Genomic DNA, 19,498 nt, shown 5'->3' on the forward strand with positions numbered 1-19,498 from the left:
AAGAGATTCAGACTGTTGCTGCTAGTGAAGAGCTTCCCATCGCCCTGCGAAAGGGTGTCAGGTCATGTACTCAACATCCTATTGGTAACTTTGTTTCATATTCTAGACTGAGCAAGGACTACAAATGCTTTGTATCTTCTCTTTCTTTGACTATGATTCCCAGGAATGTTGCTGAGGCTCAGAGTGATCCTAAGTGGACTTATGCAATGCAAGAAGAGATGGAAGCCTTGTGAAGAAACATGACATGGGAAGTTGTAAAGATTCCTGAGGCGGCTCACTTGGTTGGATCTAAGTGGGTCTACACCATCAAGTACAAACCAGATGGGAGTGTTGAAAGATACAAAGCTCGTCTTGTGGCCAAGGGGTTTAGTCAGAAATATGGGATTGATTATTTGGAGAACTTTGCTCCTGTTGCGAAGATGAAGACTGTCAGAGTCATTATCTCTTTAGCTGTGATGAAGGAGTGGAAGATGTACCAACTTGATGTCAAGAACGCATTTCTCAATGGAGACCTTGAAGAGGAAGTATATATGTGTATGCCTCCAAGATATGAGGAACCTGGAAAATGTTGCAAGTTAAGGAAAGCTTTATATGGGCTCAAGCAATCTCCTCGAGCATGGTTTGAACGACTCAGACTTGTCATGAGACAATGTGGATACCATCAAGGGAATGGAGATCATACACTCTTGGTGAAGAGAAATGAGCAAAAGGTTACTATTCTGTTGGTATATGTTGATGATATGATTGTCACAGGTGATGATGAAGATGAAATAATGAAGTTAAAGAAACTGTTGGCGATCGAGTTTGATCTTAAGGACCTTGGTAAGTTGAAATACTTCCTTGGCATAGAAATTGCTAGGTCTGGGACTAGCCTTGTGCTAAATCAACGGAAGTACACTCTAGATTTGTTAAAGGAGACTGGGAAACTAGGGTGTAGACCAGCTTCTACTCCTCTTCTACTCCTCTAGATGCTGGCCATAAGCTAAGTCTTAGAGACGGGGAGCCACTCTGTGAAAAGGCAAAAAGAAGATATCAATGTCTTGTAGGGAAGTTAATTTATCTTACTCTCACTAGACCTGATATTACCTTTGCTGTGAATGTGATGAGCCAATTTATGCATGCTCTCACGGATGCCCACTTGAAGGCTGTTGACAGGATCTTGTGCTACTTGAAGAGAAATCCTGGCAAAGGTCTCTTATATGTCAAGCAAGACACTCTTGGGATTGAAGGTTATTCAGATGCAGACTGGGCAGGCTGTATTGACACTAGGAGGTCCACCTCTGGCTATTGTATTTATTTGGGAGGGAATCTCATAGTGTGGAGAAGTAAAAGGCAAGATGTTTGTTCGCGTTCCAGTGCTGAAGCAGAATACAGAACTATTGCTATGGGAGTTTCTGAGCTTTTGTGGCTGAAAGTATTGTTGACTGATATTGGTATAAAGGTTGAAGAACCAATGAAGATGTATTGCGATAACAAGTCCGCAATTAACTTGGCCAACAACCCTGTGCTTCATGACAGAACAAAGCATGTTGAGATTGACCGGCATTTCATTCGAGAGAGAATTGATGCTAAAGAACTTGTACTTCCTTACACGAGATCTGAAGACCAAACGGCCGATGTTCTGACGAAGGCTTTATCTTCGACCTCATTTGAGAGAAATGTATCCAAGTTGGGCATGTTTGATATGTATGCCCAACTTGAGGGGGAGTGTTGAAGTATGTTAGATGGGTCTCGGGACCGGGTCCGGATCCGTATCCGATCCAACTTGTAGCCCTTGTTGGGCATTATTTAAGTCGTGTAACCATAATCCTTAAGGTGTGAATGAAAGACTAAGGAGAGAGAGAGTCTGGCGGCTAGTGGGCACCGGCTCCTCCTCATTCGTGGTTTTTTCCCTCTTGTTGAGGGTTTTCCACGTTACATCGTGATCGTTGTTTCTCTTCCTCTTCTTGTTCGTGTTTCTACACCTATAATGATTTTTTAAGCTTGAGGTGTTAATTTTTGAAGCTATTTGGAAACATGGTAGAGATTTTGATGTGGGTGAGAATATTTAGAACCGTCTTAGTGAGCACGTAGCGCATGCTTTTGTGAACGGGTGTATCTTGGCATTATTTGGGGAAAGAATACGTAAGTTGGATGTAACTATTGGGTTGACGCCTCGACTAAATAAAGCTAATGAGAAATGTGTTAGTGATGGATTGATCGAAGCCTTAAGTTCTCACGTTTGGTGGCAACGTCAAGAAGTTGGGAAGTGGCCTGTTGGAGGGCCTTGTGGTTCGACACTACCCGTCGACACCCTTTTGAAGCGATGACATGTGCCTCAATGATTTTGTTTTATATTTGTATGCTTTGCGAAACTAAGCTAGTAGAGAATTCACCACTTGTGTATGTTTGCAGGTACACCGGGCGCGTCCAGTAGACCTTGAGCTATGTCACATAGGTACGGGTCCGGGTGCCGGTGCGGGTACGGGTGCTGACCATTTTCAAAAAACTTGGGTGCGGGGGTACGGCCGTATATATATATATATATATAAACAATAAGAAATACTTAGAAAATATGTATCAAAATAAAAAATATACATCAGCATAAACAAATAAATAACATAGAAAATATATATCAACGGTTCTTGCAGTAGCGTGCTTAAGAAACCTATGAAAAACTTTAAACATATGGACAACCAAGCAGGCCCCTAGTCAAATATAAACATCAATCGAATTTTCACATCTAAAGAATAAAATAAAAAGTAAGGTGAAAAAAATTAAATCAAAGTAAAGTAAGCAGTTTGGATCTATAGGTACCCAAGTGTCAATGTATCCATTTTGGGTACGGGTACGGCGACACGGGTACGTGCACCTTACTGAAGTACCCATGTGACTTAGACCTTGAGCAACTAGACATGAAACTCGAGGCATTTTGGAGTGTTTTGTGGACACGCGATAGGTATGACAACATTCCAGGCAAATCCCTGCCTAGAGCCAATGTGTGAATCTGTGTTCCTAGGATCGTGGGATCCTAGGATTGTGATGTGATTGAATGATTGTTTTGTGAGTGAATGTATGTATGTATGCATGCAAATGATTTGATTCATGATAAGATTTGTTTTGAAAAGCTATTAGAAGCTTGTTTTGAAAATGTTACGCATTGCATGTGCATGCTAGAATTGATAACTGCTTAGGACAGATGAAGTGGAGTATCGAGTCAAGTGTCTCGTCGACCCCAATTGTGCATTAGAAAGCATCCTAGAATGATAACTGCCTAAGACAGCTACGAGCCAATCACGGATCTAGACTACTCTCCGGGATTTGGTTAAGTTTTGAAAGATGTGAATGATGTGTTTGATAAGATGTGAGTGCTTAAGAATGTAAATGTTGTGATCTGTTGCATATGCATTGCCACGGGCAATGATGCAAATGAATGAATTGGAGGGTAGTTGTACCCATACAGTATGACGGCTAGCTAAGAATGTAATGATATGTATGACCCTCGTGTGGAGGCAATTGGAGGTGTGGGTGCACTCGTGAAGTGTACCAACCTCATGAGCTAGCCAGTCATTTTGTGAATGTGCAATTATAATGATAATAATGAAAGAATAAGAGATGAGAGGCCAGTGGGATGTAGCTATGTGTTTGGGAGTTGTCCCGCCTTCGCCACTGGTCTCGCCTGTTCGGAGCGCAGGCGGTGCAAGGCCCCAAGGTACTGTTGTGTGATGTGCTTGGAGCGTTGGGCTCCCGCCTTCCCAACCTGGGTGTCCTAAGAAAGGCTAAGTATCTCTCTTTAGAATTCACACACCCATGGATGAGTGCTCTACCGCTGCAGCGGATGAATGGATCCATACTGTTATGGGCCACCACGGGGGTTGTCTCTCGGCTATGAGCCGCCCATGATGTGCACGTGTCTGTGTTTGCACCCACAAAAACTGTCAATTCACTAAAGCTAATGAAAATAAAAGAATGTGAATGAAATGTATGTGAATGATGTGCATATGAATTGAAATTATGTTATCTTGGCCATTGAGTGGCCTTTACATGTTGTGGTCTATGTGAGGGGCCCTCTTGGCAAATGATGTGACTATGTCCCGACACGACATGATGATAATTTGTTTTTATGATTGTTATTATTTCATATTTGTGCCCTACCTAAGAGGGTTTGGGATTTTCCTGGCTTGTTGTCATACTGTTCATTTATTTCTTTTTTTCAGGTTTTGGCGGACCCGAGGTTACAGGTTGAGCAGATGGCTTCACTCACATCCTATTGGGGAGGTTTTGGGTCGTTTATAATGCCGGCACGTCGTGTTTTGGGTTGTATTGATGTCTTGTTGTTCTTAGGCATCAATCATATGGTTTGGAGCATTTTTGTCATACACATTGATGTAATTTTGTATCAACTGAAATTGTTATATAAATGAAAGTTTGCCCCATGGTTTCTAATGGCATAGCTCCTTCCTTTTTGAATTATTGTGTCGTCGCACCTCAATGCTTTATGTTTATGTTTAGAAAAAAAAATTTGTTTGAGGGTCAAAAGGTTGGGATGTGACAAGTAACCATGTTTGTCCATAATATTTGGGATTTAAGGAGTGTGTCATACAATGCAAAGGGTTATTGTTTCTGTTCCATCTTCTTAATAAATTCTATGCACATGATTGAAAAACTCATAATCATCAAGTGCAACATTCTTCTTCTCATCTCTAAAAATGATGTTTTGAATTTTTTCAATCATGTTATCCCACATATCATAAACTTTATGAAGCATGGATCCTTCTTTATCTACTTCTCTCAGCATCTGCCAAATAGGCTCTGTAAACTGCAAAAAATATGTAACTTTATCCCACCATTCATCATCTAAAATGCATTTTTTTATTTCTTAAGCCTTCACAATGTCATCATTCCTATAAAACTCCCAATCATTGTCAGTCACCATAAGTGTTAATGCATTTTATCATTACAATAATGGATGCAAAACGAGTATCTGCTACCTTCAACAATTTCAAATCAGAATGCCCATTAAATATAGCAAGAATTGTTGTGGTTTACAACAAAATTTCTTATGTTTCTGACATCATGCTCAAGCTCCTCAATCCATGAACACAAGAAACCGGCATTTGGATCATCTTTTCATAGGTTGCAAATACTTTTAAGTGCTAGATTTATACTGTGTGCCACACAAGGGGTCCAGAATATGTGACTATACTTGGGATCACTTGTCAAATTCATTCCTGCTCGTTGGCAAATTGGAGCATTCTCAGTAATAATCTACACAACATTATCTTCACTCACTTCTTTGATGACTTCTATAAATAGCCCTTTTAAATACTCAGCATCTTTATACTCCCCAGATGCATCAACACATTTCAAGAAGATTAGTCCATCAGGCGAATAAGCAATAAAATTTATCAGTGGCCTCCTTTGTATATCAGTCCATCCGTCAGAAACAATGGATACTCCATATTGTATCCATGAAAATTTCTTCTTCTCTAATAATTTTTCAATGTTTGTCTTCTCTTCTGCAAGAATTATTGTTCTTAACTTCTCTAAACTCGATGGTACATAACCACTCAAACTACAATTAGCCAAACCTATAACATCTTTCCAATAAGGACTTCTGGCTACATTAAAAGGAAGTGACCTTGCAAAAAAAAACCTTCCGATCCTTCTATCCATCTCTGCCCTTCCCATATTACTGAATGTTTGTGCTAATGTTTTTCTTTTCTTTGAAGCATCTTCACCTTCTTCAATAGCATAAAGAGGGACAGACACACTTGACTTGGATGAAGATTTCTTCGTCTCAGCTGCATCTTGTTCTTTTTTAAATATCTTAATCTCCTTGTTGGTTACTTTATGGCATGGTCTAATTCCAACGCTTGAGATATGCAACAAATGTGCCTTGCAACGTGTATAAGAGCCCGAGAACTATGTCACACGGGTGCGGATACGAAGATACGGGTGTGGATACAGCAAGTTTCACAATTTCCGGATACGCGGATATGGCAAATATAATATTCTCAAAAAATTATAAATTGAAAAAAAAAACAAACAAAACATTGTTTATCACAAAACAAACATCACACGGCCATTGGCATATATAAAAAAGAGCCTGTAATGGTTTTATTTCCTCAAGTATTTATAAGGTACAACACAACCAAATGCTAAAAATTATATGAAAGCCATTTTCAGATGCAAGAAGCCATGGAAGAATGCATGCACATATCATCTTTCACCCTTGTACCTTCAATGGCCATGACTAAACCAACAACACTTCCACCCAGAGTCATCTCCATTCCTCCTACTGTAAGCCCAACATAACAAGTTGGTCAAGGAATTTCCATCATCATGCCCATTCAAGGTTCTTATTTTCTGCAGCGTGCTCTCCTTGTCATAGATAGCCTCCATGGCATTTGAAAATCCCTTCCACCCTTCACCAACACCATCCCTGCCCAAAACAGGCACGACCCAGTTCACCAATTGCTTCACAAAATCAGCATTACTGAACAACACCTCTGTAATTGGCAAGATTGGCAGCATTTGGATGCTGAGCCGGCATTCCCTCCACTCTGCCGGCGCAAACCACAGGCCACTTTCTATCTTGTTTGACCATAGAACACCAACCACTCTAGTTGCCCTTGCTGAATACTTTCCAAGTTTATTTATTCACAAGTAGTTGGCTATTTGGGTTCTGTCCAGCATCAGGACCTATTCTACTTGGTATCTGATGATGCATAAAAATAACATAAAAATACAAATAACAGGAATCACAGTCAAATACAAATAACAGAAAAAGCATGCTGTCAATCTGATCTAGTGACAAAGATCAACGAACAACCTATCACGCATCACGCATCATTCAACAAAAACTGAATGAGTTACAAAATCCGAAACCCTTAAAAACACCCAAATGAAGAACACATTAAACTCGAAATGAAAAAAAAAAATCCATTTACATGTCCGTCGCCGGCTATTGCCGGCGACGACCGGACGTCACCGTGGGTCGCCGGAAGTCGTCACCGCCGCCCGCCATCGCTCGTTGTCGAGTGAAGAAGAAGAAGGTCGGGTGAAAAAAGAAGAAGGTCGACCTAATTTCACGGATTAATGGATCATTTTTTTTAGGTATGGATCGGGTCTGACCCAAACCCGATCCAAATGTATCCGTGAAGTATCTGTATCTGGATCGCCGTATCGGCATATCTATACGGATACGTGGGCTAATCCCGCGTATCCATGTGACATAGCCCGTGAACATCATATCACAAAATTTGCAAGAAAACATTACATTCCCACCACCACCTGGTCCTTTTGCTAGTTTCTTCACATAGCGCCAAAGAGGCTGAGATGGATTATCCTTCTCTACTGTAGCGGTATTAACACTACCACTGCTGCTTTCTACATTTCCGCTTCCTGTAGGCATTATTTCTTTTCCTTTATCAGCCATTACAACTTATGTTTGAAAAGCACCTAGCAAAAGAGCTGCAACACAGAACCAATAGAAACAGGGATCATTCCAAATAGACGAATCCTCTCACGAAACGATATATCACAGCAATAACTAAGGAAGACGCAGAGATGAAAAATCTGCAAGATGAGACTCAAACATGTCTCATAGTTAAGTTATTTGACCTCTTAATCAGAAAACGACTATCAATTAGCCAAACAGCTTGCCGAACACATTTATCAAATTATCAACACATTGAATAATTCCAAAACTAGAACCGAAAATGGATAATAGACACAAACACAAACATTAGAACCGAAAATAGAAAATAAAACACAAAAAAACAGACGCAAACAAAGGGAACACAAACACAAACAAAGGGAACACAAAAAACAGACTCAAGATCGCCGACTGTCGTCGCCGGTGACGAAGGCAGGGGTGGAGCCGATGAAAATGAAAAGAAAAGTGAAAAATACCGTGACAGCCGCCGATGCCGTCGTCGTCGCCGTTCCGCTGCTGCCGTCGCCGTTCCGCCCCTGCATTCGCCGCCCTGCCTTCGCTGCCACAGCCGTCGCCGGATGTCGCTCGGTAAGAGGTTTGAAAACCCTTAAAACTTAAAACGAAAACATGTTTTAAGTTTCAAGGGTTTCGAATTTACGTTTTTTTTAACGTTAAGATAGTTTTAAAAGATAAAATCAAATAATCGTTAAAATTAAAAAACGGACATATTTGGACTCGTTCAACTTTGACCGTGTCAAAAAAAGGACGGATATGGCCTCGTACCGAAGCCCGTACCCATACCTGTACCGGTGTCGTACTGGTACCGGACGGGTACTCGTCCTTTGGAGGAGTATCCGTGTTACGGAGCTTCTATGTTTTGGAGGGATGCTATACTTACTACTTGTTATCTCATTAACTGAATCCCCTGCCGTCTATTGAGAATAAATCCCTACACAAGTCCTATATCCACAGAAACCTCTCTTTGCTTGTGCTCTTGCTTTGTGCATCTTCTTGGTCCAAGAAGGGACAAGCTTTCAGCCCAGTCTATCAAATGTGTCTTTCTAGGATACCCAAGAAATAAAAGAGGGTACCGGTGCTATGATCCCCTCACCAAGAAAGAGTATATCAGTGCGAACATTACCTTTTTCGAGTCTCAACCATACTTCCTTAGTCGTGATCCTTCTCAAAATACTGAGGTGCCATCTCCTCATTTACCCGTTCCTCCAGTTCCCTTAGAGTCTAGTCCAATCCCTCCTCTCATATTGACAATGATGTCTCTTGATTCCATGATCCACCTCCTGCATATACTCATCGTGACACCACCTCTCAGGATTCTCCACCATCTCCTTCTCAAGAGGTAAATACACCTGTTGACCTTGAGATACCTGAGGATATTCCCTCTGCAGTTGCTGATCCTATGATTAATGATGATTTACCCATTGCATTGAGGAAAAGAAAACAACAATGTACCATTTATCCGATTTTCAAGTTTGTAAATAGTAATAGACTCGGCAAACATGCAGTAGTTTATTACAGTTTTGTCAGCTTCTTCCATTCATATTAGCCACCAGCAAGGTCTTCTTGATCCTAAGTAGCGAAAGGCCATGGAAGAAGAAATGGAGGCGTTGGTATCTCAAGGAACTTGGGATCTTGTTCATCCTCCTTCAAATGTAGATATAGTCGGCTCCACATGGGTGTTGACTATTAAATATCACTCAAACAAATCAGTGGAGTAGTACAAGGCACAACTAGTTGCCAAAGGGTACACTCAAACATATGGTATTCACTTCTTTGAGACCTTCTCTCCTATTGCTCGATTGGGAACTATTTGTTTGGTTATCTCTGCAGCCATTTATTTTGGATGGAACTTATATCAACATGATGTTGAAAATGCTTTTTTTTTTATGGGGATCTTTCTAAGACAGTATATATGCAACAACCTCCTAGCTTTGAGTGACAGGGGGAATGTTCCAAAGCATGCTTATTGAAGAAGGCGATTTATGGTCTCAAACAAAGTCCTTGAGCCTGGTTTCACAAGCTTTCAGAGGTGATGACTAGTTTTGGTTTTCAGCGATATCCCTCTGATCACCCTTTGTTCATTAAGAAGAGTGAAAAAAGTAATTGTAGTGATCATTGTGTATGTGGATGATATCATTTTGACGAGTGATAATGAACAAGAGATTACAAAAACCAAGAAGTATCTGCAAAAGCACTTCGTTACCAAAGACCTTGGTCCTCTTAGATACTTCTTGAAAATTGAAGTGTCGAGGAACAAAGGAGTTGTTCTCTCTCAAAGAAAGTATGTACTTGATTTATTGCAAGAGACAAGCATGCTTAGAGCAAAACCCACAAACATCCCAATGAATTCCAAAAATTCACCTTCATGATGATAAATTAGAGCCTACAAACAGTACATCTTACAGGTCGTTGATTGGAAAGCTTTTTATATGTGACTGTTACTAGACCGGATATATCCTTGGCCTTTAGGATGCTTAGCTAGTTTATGGACAAGTCTAGAAGAGTTCACTTGGAAGCAGTCTTGATGGTGTTGAGGTTTCTAAAGTCAACTCCAGGGAAGGGCCTCTTATTCCAAAGGGGATCTTCTTTAGATATAAAGGCATACTCTGATGCTGACTATGCAAGCTCAGTTGATGACCGGAAATCCACTACTGGATTCTGTGTATTTGTTGGGAGCAATCTTATATCATGGATAAGTAAGAAGCAAATGGTAGTGGCCAGGTTTAACGCAAAGTCAGAATATCAAGCTATGGTCAAACTGCTGCAGAAATGACGTGGATGAGATTTGTGTTGGATGGTCTTGGTGTTCAAGTAAAATTATCAATGGAGATGATGTGTGATAATAAGGCGGCTATAGATATTGCCAACAATCCAGTTTTCTATGAAAGGACAAAGCATATTGAAGTAGATTGTCATCACATTCATGGTCTTGTGCAGGCCGGAGCTATATCCACCATTCATGTTGCTTCAAAATGGCAAGTTGCAGATATGTTTACCAGACCTCTCCCAATTGAAGATTTTTCCAGATGTTTGTGAGACTTCACGCTAACAAGCACTCACGCACACCAACTCTCGGTGAAAGCCCAACCTTCACTTAAAAACAAAGAGATTTCATTACATATTAGGGTTTTAATCTGTCACATGGGTGCGGGTGTAGGTGCTGGTGAGGAGAGAGCAAGTTCCAAAAAAAGTCGAGTGTGGCGAGAGCGTATATATATATATATATATATATATATATATGTGTGTGTGTGTGTGTGTGTGTGTGTGTTTTGTCTATATTTTTAAACTTTTTATCAAGGTTGCCTTAGGGGGCAGAGAGAGAAGACGGAAAAAAATAAGAGAAAGATAGGAGAAGGAAAAAAAATGAAAAAAAAAAAGAGAAAAGAAGAACATGTGCGGTCAACAGCACCCGATTCGGTTTGACCGAGTCGGGTGCCATGTCGGGCCACACCTACACCTCCATCGGTGCAGGTGCACTACCATAGTTGGCGCATCTGTGTGACTTAGGTTTTAATCCCTGCTCAGCTTTATACAACCAATAAGTGGGTTGGGTTAGCTTGAGCTAAATGAAATCATAACTTTACTGAGTTACTCTGATTCAACTAAAGCAGATAGGGCTGTTCATGAGCAAGTTCAAGCCGAGTTGAGCCAGCTCGAAATCGGCTCGTTTGTCTTGAAAGGAACTCAAACTCGGCTCGAGCTCGAATCGAGTTCGATTTCATTAGCTCGAGCTCAACTCGGCTTGAGTTCTTAAAACTCGAACTCGGCTCGATTCAGCTCAAGCCAAGCATTTCATTAAAAAGATTATTTTTTAAAGGAAGAGGCAGCATATAGACTTGAACGTGCAACCTACCACAAAACAGTCACGTGTATACCCATTTGAGCAATCTTTTTTTTTTGATAATTTTATTGATGTATTTTATATATTTTCTTTCTCGAGCTTAACTGAGTTCAACCAAGCCGAGCCCACTTAACCCAAGCTCAAATCGTTTAGGTTGTCGAGTTCATGTCTTAACTCGAACTCGACTCGTTTAATAAATGAGTTGAGTTCGAGTTAAGTTCATCGAGCGAGTTCGAGTATAAATCGAGTTACCTCAACTCGTTGAACAGCCCTAAAAGCAGATGAGTTAGATCAGAACAAACGCCTAACAATGTTGTAACAAGCTGAGCATGATAAATATTTATGCTCCAGCTTGAGGGGGAGTGTTGGAAGATAAGTTTAGGTGTTTAGGTGGTTATTAGCAATTTCTAGAAGTTAATAATGTCCTTATTCTTTTATTATAGTTAGTCCAGGCCTTCTTTAATAATTTTTTTATTTTTGTTTTGGACTGTTTTTGTAATTTTGTTTTCTCTACCGTAATCTCTTTTAACATGAGATTAGGGTTATTGTGAATAGAACTTTGTTTTATAACTCTCTCTCTCTTCCTCACGTTCTCTCCTCTTTTTTCCTCCCTAACTCTCCAAACGACAGTCTCTAGATCTAAATGTCGTCACACCATCAGTTGAGGGCAAATTCCTTGACGCTATGGTCAAAGAAGTAATGGAACATCACGACAAATTGAAATGGAGCTGGAAGTAAACAAGTTGCACCATTATGGCAGATGGATGGACTGATACACAATCAATAACACTTGTGAATTTTCTTATTTATTGCCCTAAAGGTACAATGTGCTTGAAATCTCTTAATTTGATTAATCTTCCTAAGACAGCTGACATTTTGTTCAACATTTTTTTATAATATCGACAAGAGATCAGATCTGCAAGCAATGTATAGTTTATTACAAATAATGCTGCAAAATATAAAACTGTAGAAAATATGTTGTTTCAAAAGTATAGAACATTTTATTGGAGCCCATGTGCCACTCATTGTGTCAATCTAATGCTTCAAGATCCTGGCGAAATGTATGATGTGAGATCAGCAGTTGACTCATGCCAAAAAATTACAAAATTTATCTATAATCATGCACATGCATTCAGTTTCATAAAAAAATTTACAACGGAGTTGAATTAATATGACCTGCACAAACTAGATTTGTCACAAATGTGTTGATTGTGCAAGAAAGTACACACCTTAATCCTATGAGATTGAACAAGTTTGATGTGCTAGAACCATGGGTTGAGGAAGAACCAACTAAAATATTTGAAGATGATGATCTTCAATGCTTCAACATTGAAGTTGAAAGAACAGAAATTGTTGATGAAGGATAGTCTAATGGTGGCAGGGATGTTGGAACTTCTTTCAACCTGTAGTTATCTTCTATTATATGTTGATGATATGATAATTATTGGCAGTGATGAAGGAGCAATTAAATAGTTAAAGGCTTTCTAAAGAATGAATTTGAATAGGCTATTTAACTTACTTTCTTGGCATTGAAGTTGCTTACAGCCAAAAGACATACTATCACAAATCAAATTTGTTAGTGACATTATAAGCAGGTCAAGCATCGTTGATGACAAGATGGTTGGTACTCCTAAGGCACTCAGAGCCCAAAAAGAAACTAAAAGAGATGAAAGAGAAACTATAGAAAATCCTACGTATGTCACATGACCAATTGATTAGAGCCTTAACACAATTGCCTATCACTAGACTAGACATTTCACTTGCAATGCATGTTGTAAGCGAGTTCCAACAAGTCCTACCTCTACACACATGCAAGCAATGATGAGGATTGGCTGGTACATCAAAAGCACAATTACTAAATGGCTATTTCTATCATTGTCTTCCTACTTAAATACGATTGTTTATACTGATGGTGATTGAGGTTGGGAACATAATAATAGGTATTCCACCACTGGTTTTTGTGTTTTCTTAGGTGATTCTCTAATATGTTGGAGATGGAATAAACATAGCAAGGTTTCCTTATCCTCAATATAAGTTGAATTTCATGTTTTGGCCAGCACTTGCATGGAACTTGTATGGTTTGAATAGCCTTCTAAAAGACATGGGTATTCTTATCAAAGATGTTGCATAACTCTATTGTGATAACATGAGCGTAATCTACACAGTCAACAACCAAACTTTTCATAAAAGAACCAAACATATTGAAATGAATCCTCATTTTGTTTGAGAAGAATATCTGCGAAATACAATTAAGTCATCCACCATTCTTTCATAATATCAACTTGGAGAATTTATCACCAAGGCTCTTGTATCCAGCTCATTTTAGTTTCTCTCAGGCCAATTTTCAAATGTCGCACCATAAGTTTGATGGGGGTCTTGACATTTAGGTAATTACTTGTGTATATGAATGTGTGTGTGTATATGTCCGTATATAAGAGGAGTGCTTGCTCACATCAATGTTATCCATGTGTATCGTACGATACGTATCGTATATGTTTAGAAAACCTATACGGTACGCTTACGATACACGATACGCTCGTGTATCGTAAGCGTACGATACGGGTTAAAACACAAAATTCTTTATTTTTTTAAGTTTAAACACTCCTTTCTCTCTTCTTGTATTTAAAACTCCAAAAGACGTAGGAGGGAGAGATTTTGGCCATTTTCATAAAAAATAACCGAGGATTCATCAATTTGGGAGATATTATCGTTGAACCATGAAATATGATAACTATATGTTTTGAACTTATAAAATTGTGATGTAATGTAAGTCCTAAAACTCCAAGTTCTAAGACTCTAAGTCCTAAGATTCTATAAAATTTTAAAGTTTAAAATTGTGATGGATGCATGTTATGTTATTTTGAATATATGATTTCTTATTCTTGAATGTGTTGTTGATACACATGAATGTTCATTATGTATGATGATCTTTTTTATATTTGAATACATTTTTCTTGACTTCTGATTTTTTGTTTATTTTTTCAAATTTTTCATGATTTTTCTCTATTTTTTCCGATTTTTAAATATTTTTAAATTAAAAAATTAATTTACAATACGCTAAGCTATGTTTGCGATATGTTAAGATACGGCATATAGGTCGGCCCGACCGATACACGTTACACTACATCTTTTACAACATTGGCTCACGTACACCCCAGTGGAGCATTGCTCGACTTCTATGCACTGTCCAATAGGACAGCCCACATTTATTTCTAATTAGAAAAGGGGAGGCGGCAGCCTCCCTCTTCCTCAAAGGGGAGCCTTGATGCTTCCCATCTCTTTTTTGTTAGAAATCAAACTTGGCCATCCGATTCAGCAACCTTTTTGGAATCCTCGTCCATCTGGATGTCTCACACATGCAGCCCGATGCATTGCATGGGGCTGCTTGTGTGAGAAATAAGGATGGACGGAGGATTTCAGCTTCTCTCTCTCCCCCTCCCTCACATTCTTTATATATATATATATATATATATATATATAGTTGCTTCCACCTTTTCTCTCCCTTATGTTTATGTCCTCTATACAAATAAGTTGTAACCCATATTGTACATGGCCTTAGTGCCTTCTTGGTATGAAGTTCTTCATCAATTAATTCTGTTTTCCTCAAGTGTAAGAATACTTGCTTTTGATTAGATGTCTAGAATCCCTATTTTGTGTTTCTTAAGGCAATGTGCCTGTCAATTTTGTGATTGCTTGGGGTCTGATTTACATACACGTCTTAGTCTACTCATGTGAGTTAAGAATTTCAGAAATCCCTATTTTGCCCTTCTTAAGGCAATGTACATGTCTCTTCTGTGATTGTTTGGGGCCTCGTTTACAATTTTACACACGTCTTAGTTTACTCATCTAAGTCTTAAACCAAGATAAAGTATTGCACCACAATTTGCCATATTTCACTACGTGAACTTGATGTTGGCAATATATAGAGCACGTTATCATGAGTTACCTGCTCTCGCCTGTCTACATATCCCTGCAAGCAATCTCCAACATAATCGATGAATTTCTGCAACATTGCAAGAGATGCAACTAAGTCAAACATCTACCACACTACAAAAGGTTCATAAATATGCATATATATATATATATATATATATATATATATATATATATATGCATCCATTAGGATATGTTGACCCCCCATGCTACAAGTTGTGCTAGTTGTGTAAATGCCTTCTGCCAATGTTTTCAAATTCAACCCTAAAAGTATGCTTTAATGTAGTGGTACCAAGCACGAAAATGGTACCTTGTTGGCAAAATATGCAGGATGAGATTCCCACTTACAATGAATCAATGCATGAAAATCAGCCTTTGAAAAAAAACCATAATTTCTTAAGCATGACTACTTACATAATTTCTAAAATATTGATTTTAATCTTATAAAATACATTTGACAAGCAATCCAAGTGTCGGTTGTTCGCAAGCATTCGGCTAGGATGCTTGACATGATGGAATTTCGAAATGAGTAAGAAAATGCATAGAGAAGCCTCACATAAAAAAATTTAAAAAAATTCTGAACACATATATACAAGTGAAAAATGAAAGAATCAAACATAGCTGAAGAGATAGACAGACCACATTTTCATGGGAGAAGAAGCTTGGCTTCTTTCTGCTTCAGTGCCACCCCACCCAAAACAAAACCTCCCCCTCTTTTCTTCTCATTCGATGGCCAAACCCCAAATTGGAAAAATAAATAACTGAAAACAATATATGAAATACATGTACCATAGCATTCGACGACAAATAATCAGCTTCAGCTTCCTGTATAGGTATAAAAAAAGGAACTGTGTGTTCGCTGACCATCATCTTCTCAAGAAATGATCTACTTTCAAGCACACAATAATAAAATTCACATGTTTCACCTGCAATGGCACTATAACATAAATGATGACAGTTTCACATAAGATACAGGATCTCATAAGTTTCAAAATAACAAAAATTTTAGTCAAACACCACATGGTAGGTCAATAAGTTCTCAAGAATCATATGCCAGCCACTTGAGAGAACTTGAATAACATGTAACCAATTGAAAGAAGTTTGTAGCTAGCATGTGTTTTGTGATAGCATTAATTTTTAATATTATTTTCATGCAATTTTGATGTGATTGAATGCTTAAATCTCCATGTTTATGTTTGTGTAGGGCTCAAGAAGTCACGGTTCGAATTTGATGGAAATTGGAGCAAAAATGAAGAAATTATGTAATAAAACAATGAAATTTGGCTCCGAAGGGTAAAATTTTCTTTTCCTATCCTAAAAACCCATATTTTTGGTTGAAGTTGTAAGATTTTGGGTATCAAAGTATAACCCACGATCAGTTTCAACAAAGGAAAGGTTAAGAGAGAGAGAACAAGTAAAGAGAAATGAGGAAGGGAGATGAGTCTTTACATTCCGACACAGCCCATTTATATAATGATCCTTCTACACAGTTTACAAGAATCTAGAATGAAGCAATCACAATAATCTAGAGTATAAAGTGAAGCTAACACAATAATCTAGAGTCTAGAATAAGACAATTACAAAAAATTACAATCATGACCCTGCCTAGATAAATGTGATCAGACATAGTTAGACGTGTTGGATCTGGATCAGATTAGATCCAACATCTTATCAGAAGTTAGGCCTTTGAATCCTATTTCACATTTGTTTAAACTTTGATTTTGCGTTTTGTCTTAATATAGGTTTATGTGGAAACTAAATGAATCAAGTAGAAAAGAAATGAAAGAAGGTGTTTTTATAAAAAAACGAGTTGAGGACAGGTGTTTTGAAAAAGGGGAACAAAATATTGATTTTCTGTAAGGGATGCAGCTGCTTCCTCTTTGGTCTTCTTTGGTGATGCTTTGGAGGAAGGAGAGGCAGCCAAAGGTGATGCCCCATGGAGGACCTCCACATCCTCCGTGATCCAACCCCTTTCACAGCCTCATCCCTCTAAAACCCTTCGGTCAAGCTCAGCGGATAGAGGAGTGAAGTTAATGGAGGATTCTAGGAGGCAGCTGCAACTTTGCATCCAGGATTCAAAGGGGCTAGCACCATTTTAGGTAGGCATTTATCATTTTTTTTTTGCATTGCGCATTAGATTCTAGGCAATTTTTTTTTATTTTTCTACTGTCTACAATAGATTTCCGACTTGTTTATCCATTTAATATCTGTTTTTATGTGCCTTGCTGCTAAAAACCGTGTGTTCTTTTGCAACATAGTGCATTCGCCTTATGCTTTGGGTATTAATGTTGTGCATTTTCACCTAGAATGGTTGTATAACATAGTGTAGTTCATAGGTTTGTTATTTTCTATCGTGTAGTACTAGTAGGTCATTTGTTTTACCACAATATAGACTCTGTCTATTACCTACAGTGCTGCAGTTTTCTGTTGTAGCAGTGTTGAATCATGTACCCATGTTGTGTTTAGTGTGTTTTTCTGTTAGGGACCGGGTCCTGGGTCGCAGGTCAGGCCCATTAGACTGACCCAGGAACAAGTATAAATAAGGATTGGGCAGCTGTAATTAGGGTATCGCAGAAATTAGTGGGTGTTCCTCTGGGAGGAAAAACCCTAATCTGGTGATTAGGGCTGAGTGTGTGAGTGGAGTTGGGGTTTCTCTTGTAAGGGCTCATCAAGGTTGGCAGTGGCAAATAATGGTATCAGAGCCAGAGAAGGAGGAGCAGCTGACCTGGCGCGACACTTTGAAGGCATGAACGCCCTCCAAAAAGGGAAGAAAGAATCGATGGAGGCAGTGGACCAACGTCTGCAGGCGGTGTAGCAACATTGCTGGGAAATGGACGGAAGGATTCCAGTTGTTCTCAGTGAGCAGAAATCCCTCACGGTGATGATGCGAGAGCTTCTACAGCGAGGTAAGAACTCAAACTCACCGAATACAGAGAGGGCTGATACAGAGAGCTATCAACCGGCGGAGGGAGAGCATCGACTGCCTCCACTGGGAAAGGCAGAGACAACGCTGTCCTCGATAGGCAAAGGTATTGGGAGATTGACTGGCCGGGAGGCCGTGAAGATGCCCAACGGCATGAATAAGATGTGGGAGGCTATGGTAGCAGAATATAGGCAGATGCATTTGATGCTTGAAGAGCTTCTTGGCAAGGAACTGATCGAGGTTGTTCTGTCAAGAAGGGAAGTTCACGCACAAGCAACAATTGATTCAGAAACTTCAAATGGTGAACGGGAAGAAGAAGACGTTCAAGGCGATGGGTCAAAACTTGTGCTGGTGGGGAATTCTAGAAGAAACCGTCAAGCAGTTAGGGAGGATGAAGACATTGCTCTCCCACTCCAAGTCCTACCACAGAGGATGATTGGTCGTGTCGTCGAGCACCAAGGCAAAGACAACGAAGCTAAAGGTACTCTTATAGTTAAATGAATGAGCCAACGAGAAGATAGCATAACCCATAGGACTGCACACATCGAGTTTGGCACTAGGTTCACTAGTGAGGGAAAGAAGTAGAAAGAGAATGAGTTAGAGACGGAGATGCCCTCGCATATTTCAGTTAGGAGTCGAAGTTCAATTAGGCAGCAAGAGAAGCCCCCGTTGGAATCAAAACGTGGCAGTAACAACAGAGGATGTGGAAGGGTCGGCCATTGAGTTCGATGACCAAAAGGTGTCACTCCTGCCGAAAGAAGTACACGGGCAGGACATAGATGAAGACAACCACAACAAAAAAGGAAAAAGCTACCTACCATTACAGTGCGTGTATGGAAGAGATGCTTTGGGCGACTGTGGAATTTGGCCACCGATTAAAATTCTGAGGTATGCTTCTTTCTTTTCCTTCACAATTCATTAGACTTCTATGCAACCCAGGCAGCCATCTCAACCAGATTAGGCCTTCTGGGATGGAAGATGGAAGAGCCAAAGAAGGGTTCCATCGTGTGCAAGACCATTGGTGATGATGAACGAGGTAGAAGTAGCCTTCGCGTATGAAAGAGAATGACTCTAGAAATCGAAATGGAGGAAGCAGCCGGTGAGAAACGGGAAGGAGAGACGAAGTTGACTGTAATTTGGACGTTGGGTGTTTGGCTTGCCATAGAACTGGCAGGGTCACTTGTCACTGTGACTGCCCTAAAACCTACCCTGGCCTCTTTATCTAAATTCTTCCATAGTGAAGGTTATAAGGTCGACCTCGCCATGGCGTCCTTGAGGTACCTCGAAGGGGGGTGGAAGCTACAGATGGCTAAGGGAGGAGCAATCCAAACCATTAAACTCATATTGGGACCATCGATGTTGT

At 39.6% G+C, this 19,498-nt stretch overlaps 1 protein-coding gene across 1 annotated transcript in view; it reads right to left on the reverse strand.

The window, feature by feature from the left end:
• Positions 1-19,498, reverse strand: part of LOC116253097 (uncharacterized) — a 55,513-nt gene that overhangs the window by 9,107 nt on the left and 26,908 nt on the right. The window contains exons 9-10 of the mRNA XM_031627860.2: positions 16,002-16,138; positions 15,226-15,282 (exon numbers count right to left, since the gene is read on the reverse strand). Coding sequence (XP_031483720.1) covers positions 15,226-15,282; positions 16,002-16,138 — 194 coding nt within the window. The remainder of the gene's footprint in view (positions 1-15,225; positions 15,283-16,001; positions 16,139-19,498) is intronic.

Source organism: Nymphaea colorata, chromosome 4 (assembly GCF_008831285.2).
Source record: "Nymphaea colorata isolate Beijing-Zhang1983 chromosome 4, ASM883128v2, whole genome shotgun sequence".
Classification (NCBI taxonomy): Eukaryota; Viridiplantae; Streptophyta; class Magnoliopsida; order Nymphaeales; family Nymphaeaceae; genus Nymphaea; species Nymphaea colorata.